Source organism: Salvelinus alpinus, chromosome 12, assembly GCF_045679555.1.
Source record: "Salvelinus alpinus chromosome 12, SLU_Salpinus.1, whole genome shotgun sequence".
Taxonomy (NCBI): domain Eukaryota; kingdom Metazoa; phylum Chordata; class Actinopteri; order Salmoniformes; family Salmonidae; genus Salvelinus; species Salvelinus alpinus.
Genome location: NC_092097.1, coordinates 33,429,848 through 33,456,035, shown reverse-complemented (window position 1 = coordinate 33,456,035; position 26,188 = coordinate 33,429,848). Strand labels below are relative to the sequence as shown.

The window sequence follows — 26,188 nt, the reverse complement described above, 5'->3', positions numbered from 1 at the left end:
GTTTCGTTTAAGTCACTTTTACTTTCAGTTTTGTACACCAACTTCAAACAGCTGAAAATACAATATTTGTATTTATTGATAATACATTTCACAGCGGTTTAAGATGGTACAATTATCCTCTTCACTATGCATTGCTTTTTTTTGTCACAAACTGAAATAAGGAAAACTTTGAATTTTAGCAACCAGGAAATGGCAGAGTGATTTCTACATATTACACCTTTTATGTTAGTCAGCGCTTGTTGACTGTAGCCTCCTCTTGAGTCTGTTTGTGTCCCAAATGGCCCCCTATTCCCTATTTAGTGCTCTACCTTTGACCAGGGCCTATAGTGCACTACATAGGCAAAAGGGTGCTTTTTGGGAGTCAGTCAGTGGCTTTTTATGTCCTCTCATGCCTCTAATGCCTGAGTGTGTAAATGGAGCCGACTCCCTCCTCTTCTATCAGGCCTGGTGAACTGTGGCTATGCCGAAATAGACCCATACAGAGAGCAGGATCAGTTTCCTTTCTGCTCTGATCTGATCTATTAGCCCTGGTGAAGACCAGGCCTGATGGATCTATTCTAGTGGAAACAGGATTCTCCTCTAGAGAGGGATACGGAAGGCACATTATGGCCAGGGCGGTTTCCTGGACACAGATTTGTCGTAGTCCTGGACTAAAAAACATGCTAATTGGAGAATCTTAATTGAAATAACTTTTTAGTCCAGGACTAGGCTCAATCTGTGTCTGGGGAAACCAGCCCTAAGGTTATACTGGTTATTAGAGAGGGTGACAAAAGGGTTGGTACCAATTAGGGGTGTCAGTTATTGTAGGTCTACTTGTTGTGGGTGTTTGTTACTGATTTGAGATTGACTGGAAGACTCACGAGTGCAAATTAATGGAGTCCCAGAGATGTCTGTTTAGGGGCAAGGGGGAGGTTGTAGGGGATTACATTTTTGTCCTTTAATCCCATATAACAACACTATCTCTTATTAGTCTAGGTTTGGGATGGCCCATATGGTGTTTCACCTTCCATGAGTTTATTTACACATTTCTCCATGTGTTAATATTAGTTTGTTCCTTCTCGCCCTAGGCCAGGTGAACAAATCTTCCCCAAAGAAGCCTCGGAGCCGGAATATCTTCAAAGCGCTTTTCTGTTGCCTCCGAGCACAGGATGCCCCTCAGCCTCCACCCCCTGCCCAGGATACTCTACTCCCTCCTGAGGACAATGGGACGATCGACAAGGTAACACAACTGCCAGTCAGCCAGCCACTCCAGTGGTGCAGAGCTGCACAGGTCGAAAAAAATGCAGGTTAAGACAACGTAATAATTCCATGTGGCAGGGTTAGACCAGCACTGTTGCTGATTCTACATTAGCATTGAAACCGTGACCTGCAATGGGGAAATCAAGTAGTAAAGTGGCGGTAGATAATTCATTTAAAATGATGAATAGAATGCCAGTAAAACAGTTATGCAATGTGTTTGCTGAGTAGTTAGCTGAAATTCACTACGATTGTGTTTATTTTCCACTTTGATGGAGAACTATCTTTTTATATAGTAATATTCACTGAACAAAAATATAAATTAGGGGTGCAAATGACTAACAGACCCTCATTAAGCGGTCAACAAACAGTTACATTTAATAAAACAGTTAAATGACCAGACCAACAGAAAACACTATTAGAGATCTGTATATAATGACAAGATGCTTATGTTTCCGCCCTAACAACGGGAGTCGGCCCAAGGTGGGAAGGCAGGCGACAAGCTTAGGCACAAAATAAGCCCATAGAAACGATTTAGGCTTGTTTTGGACAGATTTTGGCAAAAGTGAAATATCTCGTTTTGCCTCTTCCTCGCTGATACTATGCATACATACATGGACCAGACATTTTTCATTAAGAGCTTAATTCTTAGGGATCAAATCCCGTTAACGGTATCGATTTGACAACATCCGGTGAAATGGCAGAGCGCCAAATTCAAATTGAAATTACTATAAATATTAAACTTTCATGAAATCACACATGCAATACACCAAATTAAAGCTACACTTGTTGTTAACTTCTCTAGGGTAGGGGGCAGCATTCGGAATTTTGGATGAAATGCATGCCCAAATTAAACTGCCTGCTTCTCGGGCCCAGAAGATATGATATGCATATAACTGGTAGATTTGGATAGAAAACACTCTAAAGTTTCCAAAACTGTTAAAATAGTGTCTGTGAGTATAACAGAACTGATTTGGCAGGCGAAAACCTGAGAAAAATCCATTCAGGAAGTAGTTTTTCTTTTGGTTTTGTAGTTTTCTATTCAATGCCATTACAGTATCCATTGACTTAGGACTCAAATTGCAGTTTCTATGCCTTCCACTAGATGTCAACAGTCTTTAGAAATTGTTTCAGGCTTGTATTCTGAAAAATGAAGAAGTAAGAGCAGTCTGAATGAGTGGACCCTAAAGTGTCACAGAGCTTTTTCATGCACGAGACCGAGAGAGTGCGTTTCTTGTCTACCTTTTAAATTGACGACGTTATTGTCCGGTTGAAATATTATCGATTATTTAGGCTAAAAACAACCTGAGGATTGAATATAAACATCGTTTGACATGTTTCTATGAACTTTATGGATACAATTTGGATTTTTTTGTCTTCCTGTTTTGACTGCGTTTGAGCCTGTGGATTACTGAAGAAAACGGGCGAACAACTGAGGTTTTTGGATATAAAGAGACTTTATCGAACAAAAGGAACATTTATTGAGTAAATGAATGTCTGCTGAGTGCAACCATATGAAGATCATCAAAGGTAAGGGATTCATTTTATCTCTATTTCTGACTTGTGTAACTGTTCTACTTGGCTGGTTACTGTTTGTAATGATTTGTCTAGTGGGCTATGTTCTCAAATAATCGTAAGGTATGCTTTCGCCGTAAAGCATTTTTGAAATCTGACACCGTGGTTGGACTCACAAGAAGTTAATCTTTAAACCTATGTAAAATATGTTTTGTTTTCTGAATTTTTATAATGAGTATTTTTGTATTTGAATTTGGCGCCCAGCAGTTTCACTGGCTGTTGAAGAGGTGGGACGCTAACGTCTCACGTACCCAAGAGAGGTTAATCCAGCCAACGTGTCAGATTTCAAAAAGGCTTTACGGTGATAGCAAACCATGCTATTATCTGAGGACAGCACCCCATCAAACAAACACAGACAATCATAATTCAACCCGCCAGGCGCGACACGAAACTCAGAAATAACGATATAATTCATGCCTTACCTTTGACGAGCTTCTTCTGTTGGCACCGTAATATGTCCCATAAACATCACAAATGGTCCTTTTGTTCGATTAATTCCGTCGTTATATATCCAAAATGTACATTTATTTGGCGCATTTGATCCAGAAAAACACCGGTTCCAACTCGCGCAACATGACTACAAAATATCTAATAAGTTACCTGTAATCTTTGTTCAAACATTTCAGACAACTTTCCTAATACAACTTTAGGTATTTTTTAACGTAAATAAGCGCTAAAATTTAAGACGGGATAAACTGCGTTCAATAGCGGATAAAAACAAAGTGGAGCGAGCTTTCAGGTCACGCGCCTCTAACAAACAGTACACTTCACTCGACCCTCGTTCTGAACTGCCCTACTTCTTCATTACACAAAGGAAAAACATAAACCAATTTCTAAAGACTGTTGACATCTAGTGGAAGCGATAGGAACTGCAAGTGCCTTAGAAATCTAGATCCCTGTAGAAAACCCATTGAAAAGAGAGTGACATCAAAAACAAAATTCCTGGATGGTTTGTCCTCAGGGTTTTGCCTGCCAAATAAGTTCTGTTATACTCACAGACATCATTCAAACAGTTTTAGAAACTTCAGAGTGTTTTCTATCCAAATCTACTGATCTAAATGATATGCCTATTCTAGCTTCTAGGCCTGAGTAGCAGGCAGTTTACTTTGGGCACGCTTTTCATCCGGACGTGAAAATACCGCCCCCTAGCCTAGAGAGGTTAAACCTCTACGGGATGGGTGTTCCTATACCGGGACGGTTGAGCTAACGTGCGCTAATGTGATTAGCATGAGGTTGTAAGTAACAACAAACTTTCCAGGACATAGACATGTCTTATATGGGCAGATAGCTTAAATTCTTGTTAATCTAACTGCACTGTCCAATTTACAGTAGCTATTACAGTGAAAAAAAAACATGCTATTGTTTGAGGAGAGTGCACAATAACAAAACGTTTATCACGGCAACTGGTTTGATACATTCACCTCTGAAGGTAAATAATGTACTTACATTCAGTAATCTTGCTCTGATTTGTCATGCTGAGGGTCCCAGAGATAATATTTAGCATAGGTCTGTTTGATAAAATACATTTTTATAGTCAAATGTAGGAACTGGGTTCTACAGTTTGAACCCCTGCTGTCTCTGGCTCCACACCCAGCCCGCCCAGCCTTCTAGATGTGTGTAAATTAGTATATATGCTAATGATCCATCATGTATGACATTCCTGGGAGTGTAGTGTGTAAACTTAAATTTTGTATTACCATATAATTTTTGTATGTACTTGGAAATGTATCAATTGACCAATTCGGCTCATTTGGGCAGACTTGATACAAAAGATTGTCCAGTATTGCAATGCTTCACTGAATCAATATTTAACTTTGCACACACACTGCTCCCATCTAGTGGCCAAAATCTAAATTGCGCCTAAACTGCAATATTATATTATGGCCTTTCTCTTGCATTTCAAAGATTAAGAAAATAATAGGAAACGCATGTTTTTTTGTTTTGTATTATCTTTTACCAGATCTAATTGCACATTTCCACAAACTTCAAAGTGTTAACTTTCAAATGGTATCAAGCATATGCATATCCTTGCGTCAGTTCCTGAGCTACAGGCAGTTAGATTTGGGTATATCATTTTAGGCAAAAATTGAAAAAAAGGGTGCGATCCCTTAACACAGGGCAGAGTTTGATCTGTTAGCCTAAGTCTAAATTTCTCACATTTAAATGCCCATTCACCAACATGCTAACTAAAACAGTGTCATCAATATACTGTGGATCTGTGAAGTGTGGTTGTAAACCTGCCTTTCAACTACGAGAAAACGCTTGCATTTGAATAATTTAATTGTCTTTATCGCCAACGTCTATCTTGGCCCAATTAAATCCAGAATACTTTGAACTGGGGATTGAGTAAATTATTGTGATGTTCATGAGCAGTTGGACATCTGAACATGGTGTGGGGACATGAGTAATTAAGCCAAGTGAAACTGTAATTCAGAGAATCACAGATATTAATCTGCAGGGTAATGACGACATGGGACATGTCCCAAATGGCACCCTATTCTCAATATAGAGCACTACTTTTGACTAGAGCCCTATGGGCCCTGGTCTAAACTAGTGCACTATATCAAGAATATGGTGCAATTGGGGACACAGCCATGCTTACCCAAATACTAGTGTTGTACCGTATAAATCAGGTCAGCTCTACTCTAGCTGGTTAATTACATTTAATAGAGCCATCATGAATCAGACTCATATTAGGCCCCATTAGCCATTTGATCTTGTAATTACATGGTGCATCTAGACTACTGAACAACGTAAGTGCAGATTTAAGAAGACAGCAGCACACAATCTGAGGCGATAAGAATGTAAAAGATAAAGTCAAATTTATCAGTCAGGGAGAAGTTATATAAATCTCCATTCAGCCTTTATTCTCTATTTACTCCGATTTATCTCAAATGACTTACCTCAAATCAAAACTTTTAATGGGACATGCCACTTAAGACCAATTCTGATATAAAATGACATTATTACTAGCCACAACCTCTTGGACAGAAGTTGGTCTACTACACTAATGCTAGGTCTTTCTATAAAGTACTCAGCCAGCCTAACTTACTTTTAGGAAGTCTGTCCGGTGTTAGCAGCTGTCTAGGTTGAAGATAAATAGGTTAAGAGAAAGTAATAATTCCATGCAAAAGTGTTCGAAAAATAAACAACTTTATTGGACCAGCGCTGGAGAAGAAAAAAATATATACACATATACATACGCTGAACAAAAATAAATGCAACAATTTCTTTACTGAGTTACAGGTCATTTAAGGAAATCAGTCAATATAAATAAATAAATTAGGCCTTGATCTATAGATTTCACATGACTGGACAGGGGTGGAGCCCTGAAATAGAAATACTCCTCAGCACCCCACCCCCAAACCCCCTCAGACAATCCCGCAGGTGAAGATCCCGCAGGTGAAGAAGCCGGATGTGGAGGCCCACGTGGTCTGCGGTTGTGAGGCCGGTTGGACGTACAGCCAAATTCTCTAAAACAATGTTGGAGGCGGCTTATGGTATAGAAATTAACATTCAATTCTCTGGCAACAGCTCTGGTGGACATTTCTGCAGTCAGCATGCCAATTGCACGCTCCCTAAAAACTTGATATTACTGTGGGATTGGGTTGTCTGACAAAACTGCACATTTTAGTGGCCTTTTATTGTCCCCAGCACAAGGTGCACTGGTGTAATGATCATGCTGTTAACCAGCTTCTTGATATGCCACACCTGTCAGGTGGATGGATTATCTTGGCAAAGGAGAAATGCTCCTTGTGGATCAGAAATGCTTTTCTGATCCACACCCTTACTTTTTTTAAGGTATCTGTGACCAACAGATTCATATCTGTATTCCCAATCATGTGAAATCCATAGATTAGGGCCTTATTAACCTCTCTGGGATATGTGGGACGCTAGCGTCCCGCATGGCCAACATCCAGTGAAAATGCAGAGCGCCAAATTCAAATAAATTACTATAAAAATTTAACTTTCATGAAATCACACATGCAATACACCAAATTAACTTCTTAGGGCTGCAATCCCGTTAACTGGATCGGTATGACAACAGCCAGTGAAAGTGCAGGGCGCCAAATTCAAACAACAGAAATCTCATAATTAAAATTCCTCAAGCATACAAGTATTTCACACCATTTAAAAGATACACTTCTTGTTAATCTCACCACAGTGTCCGATTTCAAAAAGGCTTTACAGCGAAAGCACCACAAACGATTATGTTAGGTCACCGCCAAATCACAGAAAAACACAGCCATTTTTCCAGCCAAAGACAGGAGTCACAAAAAGCAGAAATAGAGATAAAATTAATCACTAACCTTTGATCTTCATAGGACTTCATGTTACACAATACATGTATGTTTTGTTCGATAAAGTTCATATTTATATCCAAAAATCTCAGTTTACATTGGTGCGTTACGTTCAGTAATGTTTTGCTTCCAAAACATCCGGTGATTTTGCAGAGAGCCACATCAATTTACAGAAATACTCATTATAAATGTTGATGAAAATACATGTGTTATGCATGGAACTTTAGATAAACTTCTCCTTAATGCAACCGCTGTGTCAGATTTCAAAAAAGCTTTACCGAAAAAGCACACCATGCAATAATCTGAGTACAGCGCTCAGAGCCCAAACAAGCCAAAGAGATATCCGCCATGTTGTGGAGTCAACATTGTCAGAAATAGCATTATGAATATTCACTTACCTTTGATGATCTTCATCAGAATGCACTCCCAGGAATCCCAGTTCCACAATAAATGTTTGATTTGTTCGATAAAGTCCATCATTTATGTCCAAACACCTCCTTTTGTTCGCGAGTTCAGTACACAATCCAGCGCGTGCTGGCAGGTCCATGCGAAAGTTCAGACGAAAAGTCATATTACAGTTCGTAGAAACATGTCAAACTCACAGACATCATTCAAACAGTTTTAGAAACTTCAGAGTGTTTTCTATCCAAATCTACTAATTATATGCATATTCTAGCTTTTAGGACAGAGTAGCAGGCAGTTTACTCTGGGCACCTTTTTATCCAAGCTACTCAATACTGCCCCCCTGTCCCAAAGAAGTTAATTTATTTCCATTGACTGAATTCCTTATGAACTGTAACTCAGTAAAATATTTTTAATTGTTGCATGTTGCATTTTAATATTTTTGTTCAGTATAGTTAATGCACATTCATCTCCAGCACCACCCCAACATCATGTGACAATTGTGCATTTTTATGTTTTGTAGTAAGAAAGAGAGGAAGATAATTGTTTCAATGACATCATCTGTGATTTTAACCAATTACGAGTAGGCATGGCATACTAATTGGTTGTTGTCATTGGAAACACTTATCTTCCTCACTTTCTTACTACAAAATATAGAAACATGCCATTTTCACATGTTGGGGTGGTACTGGAGATGATGAATATGAAGTAGAGAAATTGTGAAATTTCCCTTTAACTGTCTTTTCCATCTCTCTGTTTAGCTTGATCTACTTCAAAACCTTCGCTACCAGTTTCATCAAGTACGTAAAGGACAATATCACTGTGTTTTTTTGTGGAAGTAGATACAATGGGCTTAGATTAAACTGTCACATTTGGTATGATGCTATGTATTGTAACTGATATTTCTGTGTTTGGTCCATTTTCTTCAGACATGTTACCGTTAAGCTATTCAAATCAAATCAAGTTTATTTTATATAGCCCTTCGTACATCAGCTAATATCTCGAAAGTGCTGTACAAAAACCCAGCCTAAAACCCCAAACAGCAAGCAATGCAGGTGTAGAAGCACGGTGGCTAGGAAAAACTCCTTAGAAAGGCCAAAACCTAGGAAGAAACCTAGAGAGGAACCAGGCTATGAGGGGTGGCCAGTCCTCTTCTGGCTGTGCCGGGTGGAGATTATAACAGAACATGGCCAAGATGTTCAAAATGTTCATAAGTGACAAGCATGGTCAAATAATAATCATGAATAAATTGTATTGTATTTGGGGTGGAAAAGGAAATTAATTCACTTTTACAGGACAGTGTGCATTGTGCAATAGGATACGTGTCTGAAATTGTAATGTGTATGGGCTAATTATATACACTAGGACCAAATACATTAACATATTTAGATGACCCATTTGTTACTGTAGATAGGTCATTGGTTATTATTCTGGAACTCACATTGAACCCTTCATTCTCAAACTAAAAGGTTTTCCTAACTGGAAAAATGTGATTCCTGTATAGAATCGCACCAGAGGTTCCAGGTCAATAGATGATCGATTCCCTCTGGAATATTTCATTGAAGATGCAATATGCAGAAATCACGCTGCCATTTCCTGGTTGATAAAATTAGAATAGTTTGCTTAATTTCAGTTTGTGATAAAACAAGCCGTCATTGTGTAGAGAATCACTGTACCATCCATAACCAATAATATTGTATTTTCAGCTGTTTGAAGCTGGTGTACAAAACCGAAAGTAAATGATGCAAAAACAAAACTTAAGGGAAGCATAGAAATAGCGCACATACTACAGATCTACCACTTCTTAGACATGCTTTCAATGAGAATGACAGACCTTTCTATGTGAATTTAGTCAGGTCTCCCAAAAAGTTCTGTATTGCAGCTTTAAGTGTGGGGTGTGTCATCTTTCATTTAAATTGTAGGGGAAAAGTCACTCTACCCACCTCTATCCTACCTCTACCCACCTCTACCCTGCCTCTACGCTCCTCTAATCATTTACTCTTTTACCCTTTTAATCATCCTCTCTCCTCTACTCCTCCTCTAATCTTCTACCCTCCTCTACTCCTATACTCTTCTACCCTCCTCTACTCCTCTAATCTTCTATCCTCCTACTCATCCTCTACGCCTCTTCTATTCTTCTACCCTCATCTCCTCCTCTAACTGTCCTCCTCTACTACTCTACTCCTCCACCCTCCTCCTCTACTACTCCTATATCCTCTACTTCTCTACTCTCTTCCTACCCTTCCCCTGTTCCGCTCCTCTCAGGTTCCAGGGACAAGTCTACTGCCCGAGGTAACCCCTCAGGATGAGGGCAAGATCTGTGTGGTCATTGACCTGGATGAGACATTGGTGCACAGCTCCTTCAAGGTAATATACATACACTGTTAATAAGAAACAGTGCTATTGGAAAACATAGTTTGACCTATTATCTCACCACATACCAAGAATTCGAAGACACCTTGTTTTGATCCTATGCAGGCCAGGGCAGTTGATTATATATAATAGCATGATCCATAACTCTTACTTTACTCATTTGCAACAACAAGCTGTAATCGTTTGATCGGCTAGTCCTCTTTGTTTGTGTCCCGTCTCACTTCTATATCCCACTATTAGACTGTAAGTGTTAATGGACATCTGTTAGCTGGATCAGGTTGCTCTTTACACTGGCTGTGAAACGGGAGCTGCTGATGCTGTTAACACATTCAATCAACAAATCAATGGTCACTGGCAGACAAATCAGTGTTGTCCACGTTCCCCATAGTTAACATGTTTCTCATAACAAGGCATTATTTGGATTGTGGGAGGGTTAGTTGAGAGGGTTGGAGGGTTAGTTGAGAGGGTGGGAGGGTTAATTGAGAGGGTGGGAGGGTTAATTGAGAGGGTGGGAGGGTTAATTGAGAGGGTGGGAGGGTTAGTTGAGAGGGTGGCAGGGTTAGTTGAGAGGGTGGGAGGGTTAGTTGAGAGGGTGGGAGGGTTAGTTTTTTCCTAATTTAAAACTTTGCTATGCTTTTAGATGCATCTCCTAATCAGAATATCTAACTTTTTTTGTTAATGTATACGTTTGTCTTTTGCGTGTGTCACTGCAACTGATTATATTTTATCTGAAAACTGATGATAAACGGTTGTCTTCTCCTCTAATGCTGTAGCCCATCAGTAATGCTGACTTCATTGTACCTGTGGAGATTGAAGGAACAACACACCAGGTAACTGACAATGACATTTAGATCAACACACATGTGTATAGATATATGTATGTATGTGTGTGTATATATGTATATGTATGTACAGTTGAAGTCGGAAGTTTACATACACCTTAGCCAAATAAATTTAAACTCAGTTTTTCACAATTCCTGACATTTAATCCGAGTAAAAATTCCCTGTCTTAGGTCAGTTAGGATCACCACTTTATTTTAAGAATGAAATGTCAGAATAATAGTAGAGAGAATGATTTATTTCAGCTTTTATTTCTTTCATCACATTCCCAGTGGGTCAGAAGTTTACATACACTCAATTAGTATTTGGTAGCATTGCCTTTAAATTGTTTAACTTGGGTCAACGTTTCGGGTAGCCTTCCACAAGCTTCCCACAATAAGTTGGGGGAATTTTGGCCCATTCCTCCTGACAGAGCTGAGTCAGGTTTGTAGGCCTCCTTGCTCGCACACACTTTTTCAGTTCTGCCCACAAATTTTCTATGGGATTGAGGTCAGGGCTTTGTGATGGCCACTCAAATACCTTGACTTTGTTGTCCTTAAGCCATTTTGCCACAACTTTGGAAGTATGCTTGGGGTCATTGTCCATTTGGAAGACCCATTTGCGACCACGCTTAACTTCCTGACTGATGTCTTTAGATGTTGCTTCAATATATCCTCATAATTTTCCTGCCTCATGATGCCATCTATTTTGTGAAGTGCACCAGCCCCTCCTGCAGCAAAGCACCCCCACAACATGATGCTGCCACCCCCGTGCTTCACGGTTGGGATGGTGTTCTTCGGCTTGCGAACCTCCCCCTTTTTCCTCCAAACATAACGATGGTCATTAGACCAGAGGACATTTCTCCATGTGCAGTTGCAAACCGTAGTCTGGCTTTTTTATGGCGGTTTTGGAGCAGTGGCTTCTTCCTTGCTGAGCGGCCTTTCAGGTTATGTCGATATAGGACTCGTTCTTACTGTGGATATAGATACTTTTGTACCTGTTTCCTCCAGCATCTTCACAAGGTCCTTTGCTGATGTTCTGGGATTGATTTGCACTTTTCGCACCAAAGTATGTTAATCTCTAGGAGACAGAACGCGTCTCCTTCCTGAGCGGTACGACGACTGCGTGGTCCCATGGTGTTTATACTTGCGTACTATTGTTTGTACAGATGAATGTGGTACCTGCAGGCGTTTGTAAATTGCTCCCAAGGATGAACCAGACTTGTGGAGGTCTACAATGTTTTTTCTGAGGTCTTGGCTGATTTCTTTTGATTTTCCCATGATGTCAAGCAAAGAGGCACTGAGTTTGAAGGTAGGCCTTGAAATACATCGACAGGTACACCTCCAATTGACTCAAATTATGTCAATTAGCCTATCAGAAGCTTCTAAAGCATAACATTTTCTGGAATTTTCAAGCTGTTTAAAGGCACAGTGTATGTGAACTTCTGACCCACTGGAATTGTGATCCAGTTAATTATAAGTGAACTAATCTGTCTGTAAACAATTGTTGGAAAAAGTACTTGTGTCATGCACAAAGTAGATGTCCTAACCGACTTTCCAAAACTATAGTTTGTTAATTAACAAGACATTTGTGGAGTTGTTGAAAAACAAGTTTTAATGACTCCAACCTAAGTATATGTAAACTTCAGACTTCAACTGTGTGTATATATACAGTATATATATATATATTCATATATATATATAATGTGTAGTACCAGTCAAACGTTTAGACACACCTACTTTTTCTTTATTTTTAGTATTTTCTACTTTGTTGAATGTTAGAAGACATCAAAACTATGAAATAACATATATGGAATCATGTAGTAACCAAAACAGTGTTACATTCTTTAAAGTAGCCACCATTTGCCTTGATGACAGCTTTGCACACTCTTGGCATTCTCTCAACCAGCTTCACCTGGAATGTTTTTCCAACAGTCTTGAAGGGGTTACCACATATGCTGAGCACTTGTTGGCTGCTTTTCCTTCACTCTGCGGTTCAACTCATCCCAAACCATCTCATTTGGGTTGAATTCGGGTGATTGTGGAGGCCAGGTCATCTGATGCAGCACTCCATCACTCTCCTTATTGGTCAAATAGCCCTTACACAGCCTGGAGATGTGTTGGGTCATTGTCCTGTTGAAAAACAAATGATAGTCCCACTAAGCGCAAACCAGATGGGATGGCGTATCGCTGAAAAATGCTGTGGTAGCGATGCTGGTTAAGTGTGCCTTAAATTCAAAATAAATAACCAGCAAAGCACTATCACACCATCTCCCCCATGCTTCACAGTGCGTAGATCATCCATTCACCTACTCTGCGTTTCACGGAGACGCACATTTGGACTCATCAGACCAAAGGACAGATTTCCACCGGTCTAATGTCCATTGCGCGTGTTTCTTGGCCCAAGCAAGTCTCTTCTTCTTATTGGTGTCCTTTAATAGTGGTTTCTTTGCAGCAATTCAATGTTGAAGGCCTGATTCACGCAGTCTCCTCTGAACAGTTGATGTTGAGATGTCTGTTACTTGAACTCTGTGAAGCATTTATTTGATCTGTGATTTCTGAGTCTTATAACTCTCATGAACTTATCCTCTGCAGCAGAGGTAACTCTGGGTCTTCCTTTCATGTGACGGTCCTCACGAGAGCCAGTTTCATCATAGCGCTTGATGGTTTTTGCGACTGCACTTGAAGAAACTTTCAAAGTTCTTGAAATTTTCCGTGTTGACTGACCTTTGGTAATTTACCAAATAGGGCTATCTTCTGTATACCACCCCTACCTTGTCACAACACAACTGGCTCAAACGCATTAAGAAGGATATAAATTCCACAAATGAATAAGGCACACCTGTTAATTGAAATGCATTCCAGGTGACTACCTCATGAAGCTGGTTCAGAGAATGCCAAGAGCGTGCAAAGCTGTCATCATGGCAAAGGGTGGCTACTTTGAAGAATTTGTTTAACACTTTTTTGCTTACTACATGATTACATATATGTTATTTTATAGTTTTGATGTCTTCACTACTATTCTACAATGTAGAAAATAGTAAAAATAAAGAAAAACCCTTGAATGATTAGGTGTCCAAACATTTGACTGGTACTTTGTGTGTGTGTGTGTGTGTGTGTGTGTGTGTGTGTGTGTGTGTGTGTGTGTGTGTGTGTGTGTGTGTGTGTGTGTGTGTGTGTGTGTGTGTGTGTGTGTGTGTGTGTGTCTATGTCATAAGGTGAATGCACCAATTTGTAAGTCGCTCTGGATAAGAGCGTCTGCTAAATGACTTAAATGTAAAATGTAAATGTGTGTGTGTATACACACACTACTGTTCAAAAGTTTGGGGTCACTTAGAAATGTCCTTGTTTTTGAAAGAAAAGCACATTTGTCCATTAAAATAACTTCAAATTGATCAGAAATACAGTGTAGACATTGTTAATGTTGTAAATGACTATTTTTTTTTCTTCTTTTTAATGGAATGTCTACATAGGCGTACAGAGGCCCATTATCAGCAACCATCACTCCTGTGTTCCAATGGAGGACAATGAAGAGGCGACTCCAGGATGCTGGCCTTCTAGGCAGAGTTGCAAAGAAAAAGCCTTATCTCAGACTGGCCAATAAAAATAAAAGATTAAGATGGGCAAAATAACACAGACACTGGACTGAGGAACTCTGCCTAGAAGGCCAGCATCCCGGAGTAGGCCTCTTCACTGTTGACGTTGAGACTGGTGTTACTATTTAATGAAGCTGCCAGTTGAAGGCTTGTGAGGCGTCTGTTTCTCAAACTAGACACTCTAATGTACTTGTCCTCTTGCTCTGTTGTGCACCGGAGCCTCCCACTCCTCTTTCTATTCTGGTTAGGGCCAGTTTGCGCTGTTCTGTGAAGGAAGTAGTACACAGCGTTGTACGGGATCTTCAGTTTCTTGGCAATTTCTCGCATGGAATTGCCTTCATTTCTCAGAACAAAAATAGACTGACGATTTTCAGAAGAAAGTTATTTGTTTCTGGCCATTTTGAGCCTGTAGTCGAACCAACAAATGCTGATGCTCCAGATTCTCAACTAGTCTAAAGAAGGCCCGTTTTATCAGTTTTCATAATTTCAAAAGGTTTTTCTAATGATCAATTATCCTTTTAAAATTATAAACTTGGATTAGCTAACACAACATGCTATTGGAACACAGGAGTGATGGTTGCTGATAGTGGGCCTCTGTACACTTATGTAGATGTTACATTAAAAAAATCCCGTTTGACAATAGTCATTTACAACATTAACCATATCTACACTGTATTTCCTATCAATTTGATGTTCTTTTAATGGACAAAAAAATTGCTTTTCTTTCAAAAACAAGGACATTGCTAAGTGACTCCTTGTGGTTATTTTTATACTTTGGAGCCCATTGGAGTAGCACTACTGCTTCTGAAATGTAACACTTTTTTTAAATGAATACATGAAATCAAATTTGAAATCAAAAGTCATGTGTAAATGGAACATTTGTTGTATAAATGTGTTCTCTTCCATGGTCAAGATGAATATACTAGATTTTGGAGCTGTATAGTACAGTTAAGCCAAGGGTCAGCGAGGCCTCCCTCTCCCCACTCCGGCCTCCTCATCCTGGGACACTGGCCACAGCTCCCTGGCCTCAGCCTGGTTCAAGTAATCCAGGATAGGCTGGTTCCCACCAGCACGGCCTATTCTCGATTACTTGTTTCAGGAGGCTGCTGACCTCTTCCAACATGGCCCTCTGGGACAACCACACATACAGATACTTGCACGCTTTCCCTAACCCACAGACGGAATGAGAAGGAAAGAACAGGCAGACCAAACCGGGAGGCAGGCCTCATTTCTAACCCTTATTTTAACATTCATGTTCAGTTATGTTTTTTATGTTCACGTTCTATTATTTTCTGAAATGTTGAACCAGGTTGTTGGGTGGATGAAAGATGGATCCACTTGTGCTCACCAGCCTCTGTTTTTCCCCCCACTGTTGCCTTTTCAATTATCCAAAACATTAGTCTTGTTAAACCAGGTGAGTAGACTTGTCACTAGCCAGTAAATAAGGTTGATCAGATTGAAGATCAATAGATACTGTGGTCTTTAGGGACTGGAGTTGTGTGTGTAGTTTCTCCAGTCAGTTAGTCCATAGACTAGTGTTCATAGATGGTCGCTGTTAGATAGCTGTACTTGATTCTCCTAGCCAGATGCTTATGGCCGTGCTGTGATGTGTCCCAGGTTTACGTCCTGAAGAGGCCACATGTAGACCAGTTCCTCCAGAGGATGGGAGAGCTGTTTGAGTGTGTTCTCTTCACTGCAAGTCTTGCGAAGGTAACATTGCTTTTACTGTTGATTTGGAGAATTAACTGGTATTTATTCCATTTGCTCCCCCTGGTGGTGATGATATATGCCTGTTAGAAAAAGTAGCAATTCCAGCTATGTTCAGTCGTCTACCACCCAACATACCACTCTCCCCTTACACACTACTCTCTGTTCTACATCCATCCGTGCCTGGCACTCTCTACCTTTCTGTTTCTATCTTTATGTCTTATCCCCTTTCTCTTCTTCCTCCTTCCTCCGTCTCCCCTGCAGTATGCAGACCCAGTGACAGACCTGCTGGATCAGTGTGGTGTGTTCGGAACGCGTCTCTTTCGGGAGTCCTGTGTGTTCCACCAGGGCTGCTACGTCAAGGACCTGAGCCGCCTGGGCCGCCAGCTCAACAAGACCCTCATCCTGGACAACTCCCCCGCCTCCTACATCTTCCATCCGGAGAATGCTGTGAGTGCTGCTGCCTAGCCCAATCTTTCTCTGAGCTTTACTCTAAAGGACATACTGGCCTGTCCCAATGTTGAATCACTGAGGTGATCTCCCTGTTTTAAGCTATTTGATGATGCCAATTTTATTTTCTGAATGTGTGTTTTGTCTAAACTGTGGAAATCAATGTTTCCCAACTGCGGAGTGGCAGGAAAGGGTCTTTCCGTCATTTATAGCCTTCTCTAAAATGTAACTGTTTTATTCTGATTGTGTGTGTCCTCAGGTGCCTGTGGTGTCCTGGTTTGACGACCTGGAGGACACTGAGCTGCTGAGCCTCCTACCCGTCTTTGAGGAGCTGAGTGAGGCGGACGACGTCTATGCCAAGCTGCAGCAGCTACGAGCCCCCTGACACAACACGCCCCCTCTGACAAGCCAGAACCTCCCCCTCTCAGCCAGACCACACCCATCAACCGACGGAAAAAGCCAAAACCTTACTTACATACACGCACTTTGTGTGCGGTGTTAGTATCCTAGACACACTTGGCGGTGTGTTTGTTTGGCGCCTGAACTGTGTGTTTGGACGGCTGTCCACCGCTCCTACTGTCCTCCTCCTTCTCAGTATGTTAGCTGGTGCTGCAAAAACTGCTGTCCTGGAAACAATCCAACAAACACAATGCAAAGTGGCTCACTCTTTTCTCATTTTAAAATCGGAACTCAAACACATACTATTACTCCAATCATTCAAACTGACGGGCCAGGTCTTTGTTTCTCCAAAAACAAGACTTTGATTTTATAGTGACACAAAACGAATTGTGACACAAAACAATGGACTCTGCACATCACCTCTCTGCTTCGACAATAATCTCAGTAGAAACACGTTGACGAAGGACTCTAAAGCATTGCAAGGAAACGGCAAAATCCACATAGTGATTTAATTTCAATTTCTTAGTACAACAGCCTCTATAAAGGCTGTTTTTAAGGACTTTTCTCTCCTGAATGGATTGATTCCTTCAGGAAATTAATTTTGGAAGTCGAGGCCGTCATGACATAACTAGACATGACAGTACATAAGATGATATGACCTCATTAGACCAGACCTTACATGGGGAGCAAGGGATCTCCATCTTTGTGCCTTCTGTATAAGAACAAAATAATTAAATCTGTTTTTGTTGTGTTTTTAAAGAAGGAAAAAAAGCTTTGTTCCTTGTAGAAAATGGTTGTTCTTTTTCAATCTTTACGCTTTTCTATACATTTTTAAGATGTCTTTTAAATGTTGGATATGTTGGTTAGAAGTACAGATGATGAATTTTGTAATGTCTGGGATGTTGAGGAAGAACAGCCATACATTAAGAGCCTCTGTATGTTGTAGTTACATGAAATCCTCCATTCTCATTTGCTGAAGATATCCTCAGCCAATAGGGATCATCACAATCCAAGGGGTCACACCCATCGTGTAAATGCAGTGGTGTAACAAACCCTGCCTCTATGCCGATTCACCCTGAGATGCATCAGCTACAGGATACTTGAGCTGATTCACCTCCAACTTTTAGCGCACTCAAAAAAAAAACATTTAAATGAACAGACTGATTTAGACTTCGTGTTGCAAATTTGGAGTAATTCTCTGCTGGTATTTAGTCTTCTAAGGATGCCATAGTGGATAAACCAAGGCCTTGTTTTAAAATTATTCACATTTTATGTCAAGCCTTCTGGGTGCCATATTATTTGGTTAGCTTGAGGGACTTGTATAAGCTGCTAAGAGTGAACACAATGCACACTAGTTTAGCCCCCACCTTTAGCCCTTTCTCCATACTTTGCCAAGTCATTATTTAAAAATGTATTATATTTTTGGTGAGATGTTTCTACATTACTGAGACTTAAAAGTATGTCTGATAAATTATCTTTGCGTTATTGCCTGTTGTTCTAGAAGGTCTACGGTACTCACTGCCATATCTCAGGTGTTGTACACATTGTGGGGTGGCAGCGGTTTTGTGGTGCCATAAACTGGATGGATTTAGCAAGAGATGTTCTACTGCTCAAGTTGTAATTTAGCACACATAGACATGCCCAGGCCAGACTAGTCACTGCATCCCAAAGAGATTTTGTTTTGTGGTTTTATTCACAAGATAAAGCGCCTTCTCATACTATTACACTATGAAGTGCCTAAGGTTTCTTTCTGCAATAGAAGCTTTGGAATAAAGCACGAAGGGTCTCCATCCCCATTTTTTATTTTACAATTTTATAACTGTTACCTGTCTCTCGTATTTGGCTGAAATTGAGTATCCATAAAACTCTTTACCAAGTAATCCTACTCCGCTGTTTCATTTGGATTCAAAGAAGTGGCCGTGTGTTATGATGTTGTGGACCCCACACCCATACTGTCAGAGAAATATGTCCATTTAGGCCTACTCCATGTCTCCCAATCTATAGTTTCTGTTCTTTAGATATTTGTAAGCATTTTAATCTCTGGTTGTGTCCCAAATAGCACTCTATTCCCTATATAGTAGTGCTGTATGGGATGTTAAGTTGTCTCTTCTGGTGGTGGGACGTGGTAGAGGGTGCACAGAGCATGACCTGACTGTCTTATTATGTCTGAAACACTAAAAGGTAAAGTGGGGTTAGACATTCATTGTTACAAAAGCTCAACACTTTTATTTTGTGGAGGTGGGTGGGTGGGTTGGAGGGGAGGGGGAACCAAATATTCACAAATTTCAATTAAAGTGTTTTCTGCTTCACTTTCCTTTCTTCTAGTCGAAAGAACCAGTCTTGTTGCTTTAAAAATGCATCACTTAATTGTCAGTAATGGTGATTAGGTTAGAGGCCCACACATGATACCTGGTATATTCAGTCATAATGTCTGCTGACATGAAATGACTAGATGTAATTAAATATATTGACATTCACATCAGAAGTGACGTGTCGAACCCTAATTAGTAATGTTTTGGATAACTGTTTCGGAAGGAGTTAACGTTCGTCCCTGATTGCGAGTTAATATGTAACGCCCATGAAGGGCATGCTTATGGCCCTCAACCAAAGCGACATCAGACATGTCCTGTGTTTGATTCAAATATAGTTTACTGTTAGTGAGAAGTACTAGATTTCATGATCACTTCATGATCGCTAAGCATCTGAATGATGCTAGGATAATTATAATAGTATTAATTTTATCTTACTCATACGACAGTTTTTATTTTCTCAAAGTCCTGGAAAGAAAGAATGTAAAGAACTGGAGATAAATGTATTTGAAATAGATTGTCCTAAACAGTCCATCTGTAAAAAAAAAAGTTTTGGTGACTTATCAAGAGAATTCTTTGTAATTATTATAATTTTTTTATATGAAAGCCATATGTATACAAAGTCACAATATTTTAGAAACATTGAAAGCAAAGAATGGATAGAAATGTAGCTCTAAAAAGCTTTTGGTGTTCTTTTGTTTTGGAAATGAATTATTCCAATTTAAAATATTTTGGCCTTTACAAAATATGGAGATCTATTTTCAGTGTTCAGTTGGCTTACTTTCTGTATGGATTCTTAGATGCCAACCAATCGGAACAAAATGAGACATGAGTCCGAGGGTACAATCGATTGATGCAGCGTTGTTTTTATGTATATATTGATCAATCTATTGGATAGATTGTAATGGTGACCAGTCTAGTATTCTTCTGATAAGTGATGGATGAGATTTCTGTTTGGATAAAATAATTTCTCCATTTTAGTTTTTTGTTAACTGGACTCTGTTGGATTGATTGTGGGGTTGGGTCAGGTTGTGTACAATGAACAAACTTCAAATTTTGCATAGAAACTATGCAGTAATACATACAGTATAATGCGAAAATTATAAAACATTACTCTCGTGCACGTCTGGAGTTCAAAATACTGTTTTTACAGCTATTTTATCAAACAAACGTAAGACTCCTGCATTATATTTTGGCTTTTTTGTTAAACTAGCAATTCTGAAAGTTGTTTTTCAAAGATGGAATAAAAACATTGATTAGTGCATGTGTGTCTACTGTAGTGCATTTGTGTCCGCATCTCCAGAGAGCAATTAGATCTCATAATTCCTAATCACACAGATTTGCATTCCACAAACAATATAGTTGAATCAAAGTCAAATTCAGAGGGGGCATCCCAAATGGGACTGTTTTCCCTATAAAGTGCACTTTTTTGACTATGGCCCATAGTGGCAGTGGTCAGAAGTAGTGCACTATGTAGTGAATAGGGTTTCATTTGGGACCAGCAAAGGCATTTAGGGACATTCATTACATTATGACATCATAATATGTGATGAACATGTGTTAAGAATCAGTGGCCATGTTACATTTTGGGCAATAGCAGAGGGAGTGGTGACGAGAGAGGTTTTTGTCCACCCAAAATCTGTCCACGAAAATAAGCCTACGAAGTGAGGAATTTTTGTATGGAGGTCAATTAGTCAAATTTTGTAAACAAAAAATATAATTGCTAATTTGTTACATGAGGCTTATTTGATTGAATATACGTTTCGTAATGAATGGTTAGGTTGTTACAAATGCAATGATATAAGTGGACGTACGTGGCATTTCTGCAGTTGTTATAAAGTTAGAGGACTCATGATATAACCCATTTAGCATGGACTTTGCCATTTTAAAGTAGTCAACTGGGTGGGGATTCCTATGATTTCGAAGTCAATCAGCCAATGAAAAACATAGCAAGGGCAGTGCCATTGAGGCTGTCACAAACGCTGTAATGGCACAGATACAAAGATGAGTCCTCTTATCTATCTCTATGCCCTGTTGTTGAAACACGTATATGCCCTCTCATTGGCTAGAATGGTCAGACCTGATCTCGCCTGCCTTCATCTTTGAGGACATGTATTGCTTGCTCTCTGGGGTTTTAGGTTCGGTTTCTGTTTAAGTAATTTGCAACAACTGCTGATGTAAAAAGGGCTTTATAAGTAGATGCGATTGACGTATTTCCATTGTTAGAGCGGTCACTTGACTATCTTGTCAATATAACACAATCTTTGGCAATAGCTAGGGCAGAGGTGGGGCTTATATAATGAAAGTGGGTCATTCTGATCACATAGGATTGTCCAATCACAGAGGTCAGCATGAGGAAATGTGGCTCCTTCCCTGGGTTGTTAACTAATCCTTTTATGTTTCACTAATCTTGCATTATTTCCATTCTGCAGGGGTTTCCCTGAGAACAGATCACTTGTAGTTGTTCCATGTTCTGAATTTGTTTGCATCAAGGGTGAGGTAGTATAATAGTCACAAACTGTGACCAGATTCAACATTATGAAGCTCTGTACAAAATAAACTCAGCAAAAACAGAAACGTCCCTTTTTCACGACCCTGTCTTTCAAAGATAATTCGTTAAAAATCCTAATAACTTCACAGATCTTCATTGTAAAGGGTTTAAACACTGTTTCTCATGCTTGTTCAATGAACCATAAACAATTAATGAACATGCACCTGTGGAACGGTCGTTAAGACACTAACAGCTTACAGACGGTAGGCAATTAAGGTCACAGTTATGAAAACTTAGGACACTAAAGAGGCCTTTCTACTGACTCTGAAAAACACCAAAAGAAAGATGCCCAGGGTCCCTGCTCATCTGTGAGAATGTGCCTTAGGCATGCTGCAAGGAGGCATGAGGACTGCAGATGTGGCCAGGGCAATAAATTGCCATTTTCGTACTGTGAGACGCCTAAGACAGCGTTACAGGGAGACAGGACGGACAGCTGATCGTCCTCGCAGTGGCAGACCATGTGTAACAACACCTGCACAGGACCGGTACATCCGAACATCACACCTGCGGGACAGGTACAGAATGGCAACAACAACTGCCAGAGTTACACCAGGAACGCACAATCCCTCCATCAGTGCTCAGACTGTCTGCAATAGGCTGAGAGAGGCTGGACTGAGGGCTTGTAGGCCTGTTGTAAGGTAGGTCCTCACCAGACATCACCGGCAACAACGTCGCCTATGGCAAAAACCCACCGTCTCTGGACCAGACAGGACTGGCAAAAAGTGCTCTTTACTGACAAGTCGCGGTTTTGTCTCACCAGGGGTGATGGTCGGATTTGCGTTTATCGTCGAAGGAATGAGCGTTACACCGAGCGTTACACCGAGGCCTCTGGAGCAGGATCAATTTGGAGGTGGAGGGTCCGTCATGGTCTGGGGCGGTGTGTCACAGCATCATCGGACTGAGCTTGTTATTGCAGGCAATCTAAACGCTGTGCGTTACAGGGAAGACATCATCCTCCCTCATGTGGTACCCTTCCTACAGGCTCATCCTGACATGACCCTCCAGCATGACAATGCCACCAGCCATACTGCTCGTTCTGTGCGTGATTTCCTGCAAGACAGGAATGTCAGTGTTCTGCCATGGCCAACGAAGAGCCCGGATCTCAATCCCATTGAGCATGTCTGGGACCTGTTGGATCGGAGGGTGAGGGCTAGGGTCATTCCCCCCAGAAATGTCCAGGAACTTGCAGGTGCCTTGGTGGAAGAGTGAGGTAACATCTCACAGCAAGAACCGGCAAATCTGGTGCAGTCCATGAGGAGAAGATGTACTGCAGTACTTAATGCAGCTGGTGGCCACACCAGATACTGACTGTTATTTTTTATTTTAACCCCCCCTTTGTTCAGGGACACATTATTCCATTTCTGTTAGTCACATGTCTGTGGAACTTGTTCAGTTTATGTCTCAGTTGTTGAATGTTCATACAAATATTTACACATGTTAAGTTTGCTGAAAATAAACCTAGTTGACAGTGATAGGACGTTTCTTTTTTTGCTGAGTTTACATGTTTGTGATGTCCTTAGTATTTTGTAGACTTCAACACAAGTAATTTGCCTGTCAAACTTCTCAGGCTGTTAAGGGCTTTCTGGTATTTGCATTATGTTTCCAACTATGTTTCCAACATGGAAAGCCAGCAGCATACCACCCTGCATACCACTGCTGGCTTGCTTCTGAAGCTAAGCAGGGTTGGTCCTGGTTAGTCCCTGGATGGGAGACCAGGTGCTGCTGGAAGTGGTGTTGGAGGGCCAGTAGGAGGCACTCTTTCCTCTGGTCTAAACAAAGATCCCAATTCCCCAGGGCAGTGATTGGGGACACTGCTCTGTGTAGGGTGCCGTCTTTCGGATGGGACGTTAAACGGGTGTCCTGACTCTCTGAGGTCATTAAAGATCCCATGGCACTTATCGTAAGAGTAGGGGTGTTAACCCCGGTGTCCTGGCTAAATTCCCAATCTGGCCCTCAACCATCACGGTCACCTAATACTCCCCAGTTTACAATTGGCTCATTCATCCCCCTCCTCTCCCCTGTAACTATTCCCCAGGTCGTTGCTGCAAATGAGAACGTGTTCTCAGTCAACTTACCTGGTAAAATAACGGTAAAAAAAAAAAAAAAACTAGGTCGAGAAATACACTTTTGAGTTCTTGAATAAACCTTCCAGACTGCCTCCCCACTGGGCACAGACGTCAGTTAAATGTCTAGTTTTGATTTACATTTGGTTGCGTTGTCAACTAACGTGAAGTCAACCAAAAAATTCACCATGTCATTGGATTTAGGTTAAAGGTTGGGTGTATAAAATAAGAAATTCAATTACCTTTTACTTTTTTCAAATCCAATCAGTTTTCCACTTTTATTCAATGTCATCAAAATATATTTTGTTGTTGTTGAAATGTCGTGGAAACAACGTTGATTCAACCAGTTTTTGCCCAGTGGGTTTGTATGTCTGGCATGAACCATCAGATTTCATGGAAAGCTACAGTTAACTGCCAAAATAATGGAAACACTTGAGTAAATGAGTGATACAAAGTATATTGAAAGTAGGGAATTCCACACAGGTGTGGTCCCTGAGTTAATTAAGCAATTAACATCCCATCATGCTTAGGGTCATATATAAAAATGCTATACAGGCCACTATGTTGGCTACCATGGCTATGCCCCCATAGGATGACAATGCCCCAACCACAGGGCATGAGCGGTCACTGAATGGTTTGATGATCATGAAAACGATGTGAACCAAATGCCATGGCCGTCTCAGTCACCAGATCTCATCAGAACACTTATGGGAGATTCTGGAGTGGAGCCTGTGGAGGATGAATCAGAATTAGTTGGGTAACATAGATAAATAAGATGTTTTATGTACATAATATGCTTATGTGAGATACTTGTCATTAGAATGTCTCCCTTGGGACTATATTGTTGGCAGTTGCACTTTTCCCTTCTCAACTAGGGAAAAGTCACTTGGGGCCCAGAGAGGGGAGAGGTCAGGCTTGTCTTTTACATGTCTGGTAATATGCAGAATATCAGAAAGGGAGAGGTCAGAATGGAACGTTGTCTTCATATGTGAATGTATCTGTTAAACCATGTGAAGGGATGGTGTGATTAAGGGGGAACCAATTATCTCTTGGCTCCACAATGTCTGTGCGCAAGAGAAGGGGGGGTTTACTTGAGATGGGAGAATATAGAGTTGACAATTGAGTTATGCCTTGGATGAGGTAATGTTTTGGTACTATGAAGTACCAGGAACGAGATTAGAACCTCGTCTTAGAGACCAAACTGAACGATAATTTATAGCTAATGCTATCTGGCTATGGGATACTCCTTTCTCAAGTAAAAGGCCCTTTGTGAAGAGTTCTGTGGTTCGTCATGTAAGTTGAGAGGGGTGTATCTTGGCTATAAACGATCTTGGTATTCTTTTGTAGGCACACTCAGAATTCATTATAGACACTGAATTGATCTGAGAGTCAAAGGGCTATAGTAAAGCTCACATATTATTAAAAATAAAATGTAAGTATAACTCTGACTGGTGTGTGGTTTGTAACTCTCCTCATTTGGTAATACAGGAAATTGCCACGACAAGCCTGAGTGTTTTCCACGACAATCAACAAGTCACCAAGTTAGGGAATTTCTGGTGGAAGCATGGTGCATCATCCCTCCGACAGAGTTCCAGACACTTCTAGAATCTATACCAAGGTGCATTGAAGCTGTTCTGGCTCGTGGTGTGCCAACGCCCTATTAAAATACCCTGAGTGTACAAAACAGCTCTTTCCATGATATAGACTGACCAGGTGACTCCAAGTGAAAGCTGTGATCCCTTCTTTATGTCACTTGTTAAATCCACTTCAATCAGTGTAGATGAAGGGAGCCTTGTTAAGCCTTGAGACAATTGAGGAATGGATTGTGTATATGTGCCATTCAGAGGGTGAATGGGCAAGACAAAAGTTTATTGTGTGTATCAAGACTGGTCAAAGGACATCCAGCCATCTTGACATACCTGTGGGAAGCATTGGAGTCAACGTGGGCCAGCATCCCTGTGAAACGCATTTGACACCTTGAAGAGTCCATGTCCTGACGAATCCGTTCTGATGGCAAAAGGGGGTGCAACTCAATATTAAGGTGTTCCTAATGTTTTGTGCACTCAGTGTACACTTTATTATTTTGGTTTTTCCTTTATTTTGGCAGTTACCTGTACTTCTAGAGTGCAGCTAGATTTGGCTTTAAGGACATCCAGTGAGAGCATTCTAAAAATCAATAACACCATTTGAAACATAATCAGTGTTAAGTGAGTGTCACGTAGCTCTGTGTCATCATGTGAGATTATCTCATACAGTATTAGCCTCTACTGGAGATGGCTCTTAGGACTTCTCCACAGTATTGGCCTCTACTGGAGATGGCTCTCAGGACCTCTCCACAGTATTGGCCTATACTGGAGATGGCTCTCAGGACTACTCACAGTATTGGCCTATACTGGAGATGGCTCTTA

At 40.6% G+C, this 26,188-nt stretch overlaps 1 protein-coding gene across 2 annotated transcripts in view; it reads left to right on the top strand.

The window, feature by feature from the left end:
* Positions 1-18,737, top strand: part of LOC139535928 (carboxy-terminal domain RNA polymerase II polypeptide A small phosphatase 2-like) — a 31,063-nt gene extending 12,326 nt beyond the window's left edge. Inside the window, exons 2-8 of one of the 2 annotated variants that reach the window (XM_071335896.1) lie at positions 1,068-1,219; positions 8,276-8,314; positions 9,780-9,881; positions 10,661-10,717; positions 15,919-16,011; positions 16,273-16,458; positions 16,718-18,737. In XM_071335896.1, the coding sequence (XP_071191997.1) occupies positions 1,068-1,219; positions 8,276-8,314; positions 9,780-9,881; positions 10,661-10,717; positions 15,919-16,011; positions 16,273-16,458; positions 16,718-16,843 (755 nt within the window). In that variant the 3' untranslated portion in view covers positions 16,844-18,737. The remainder of the gene's footprint in view (positions 1-1,067; positions 1,220-8,275; positions 8,315-9,779; positions 9,882-10,660; positions 10,718-15,918; positions 16,012-16,272; positions 16,459-16,717) is intronic. The other variant, XM_071335897.1, reaches the window with a different exon arrangement.
* The last annotated feature ends 7,451 nt before the right edge of the window (positions 18,738-26,188 follow it).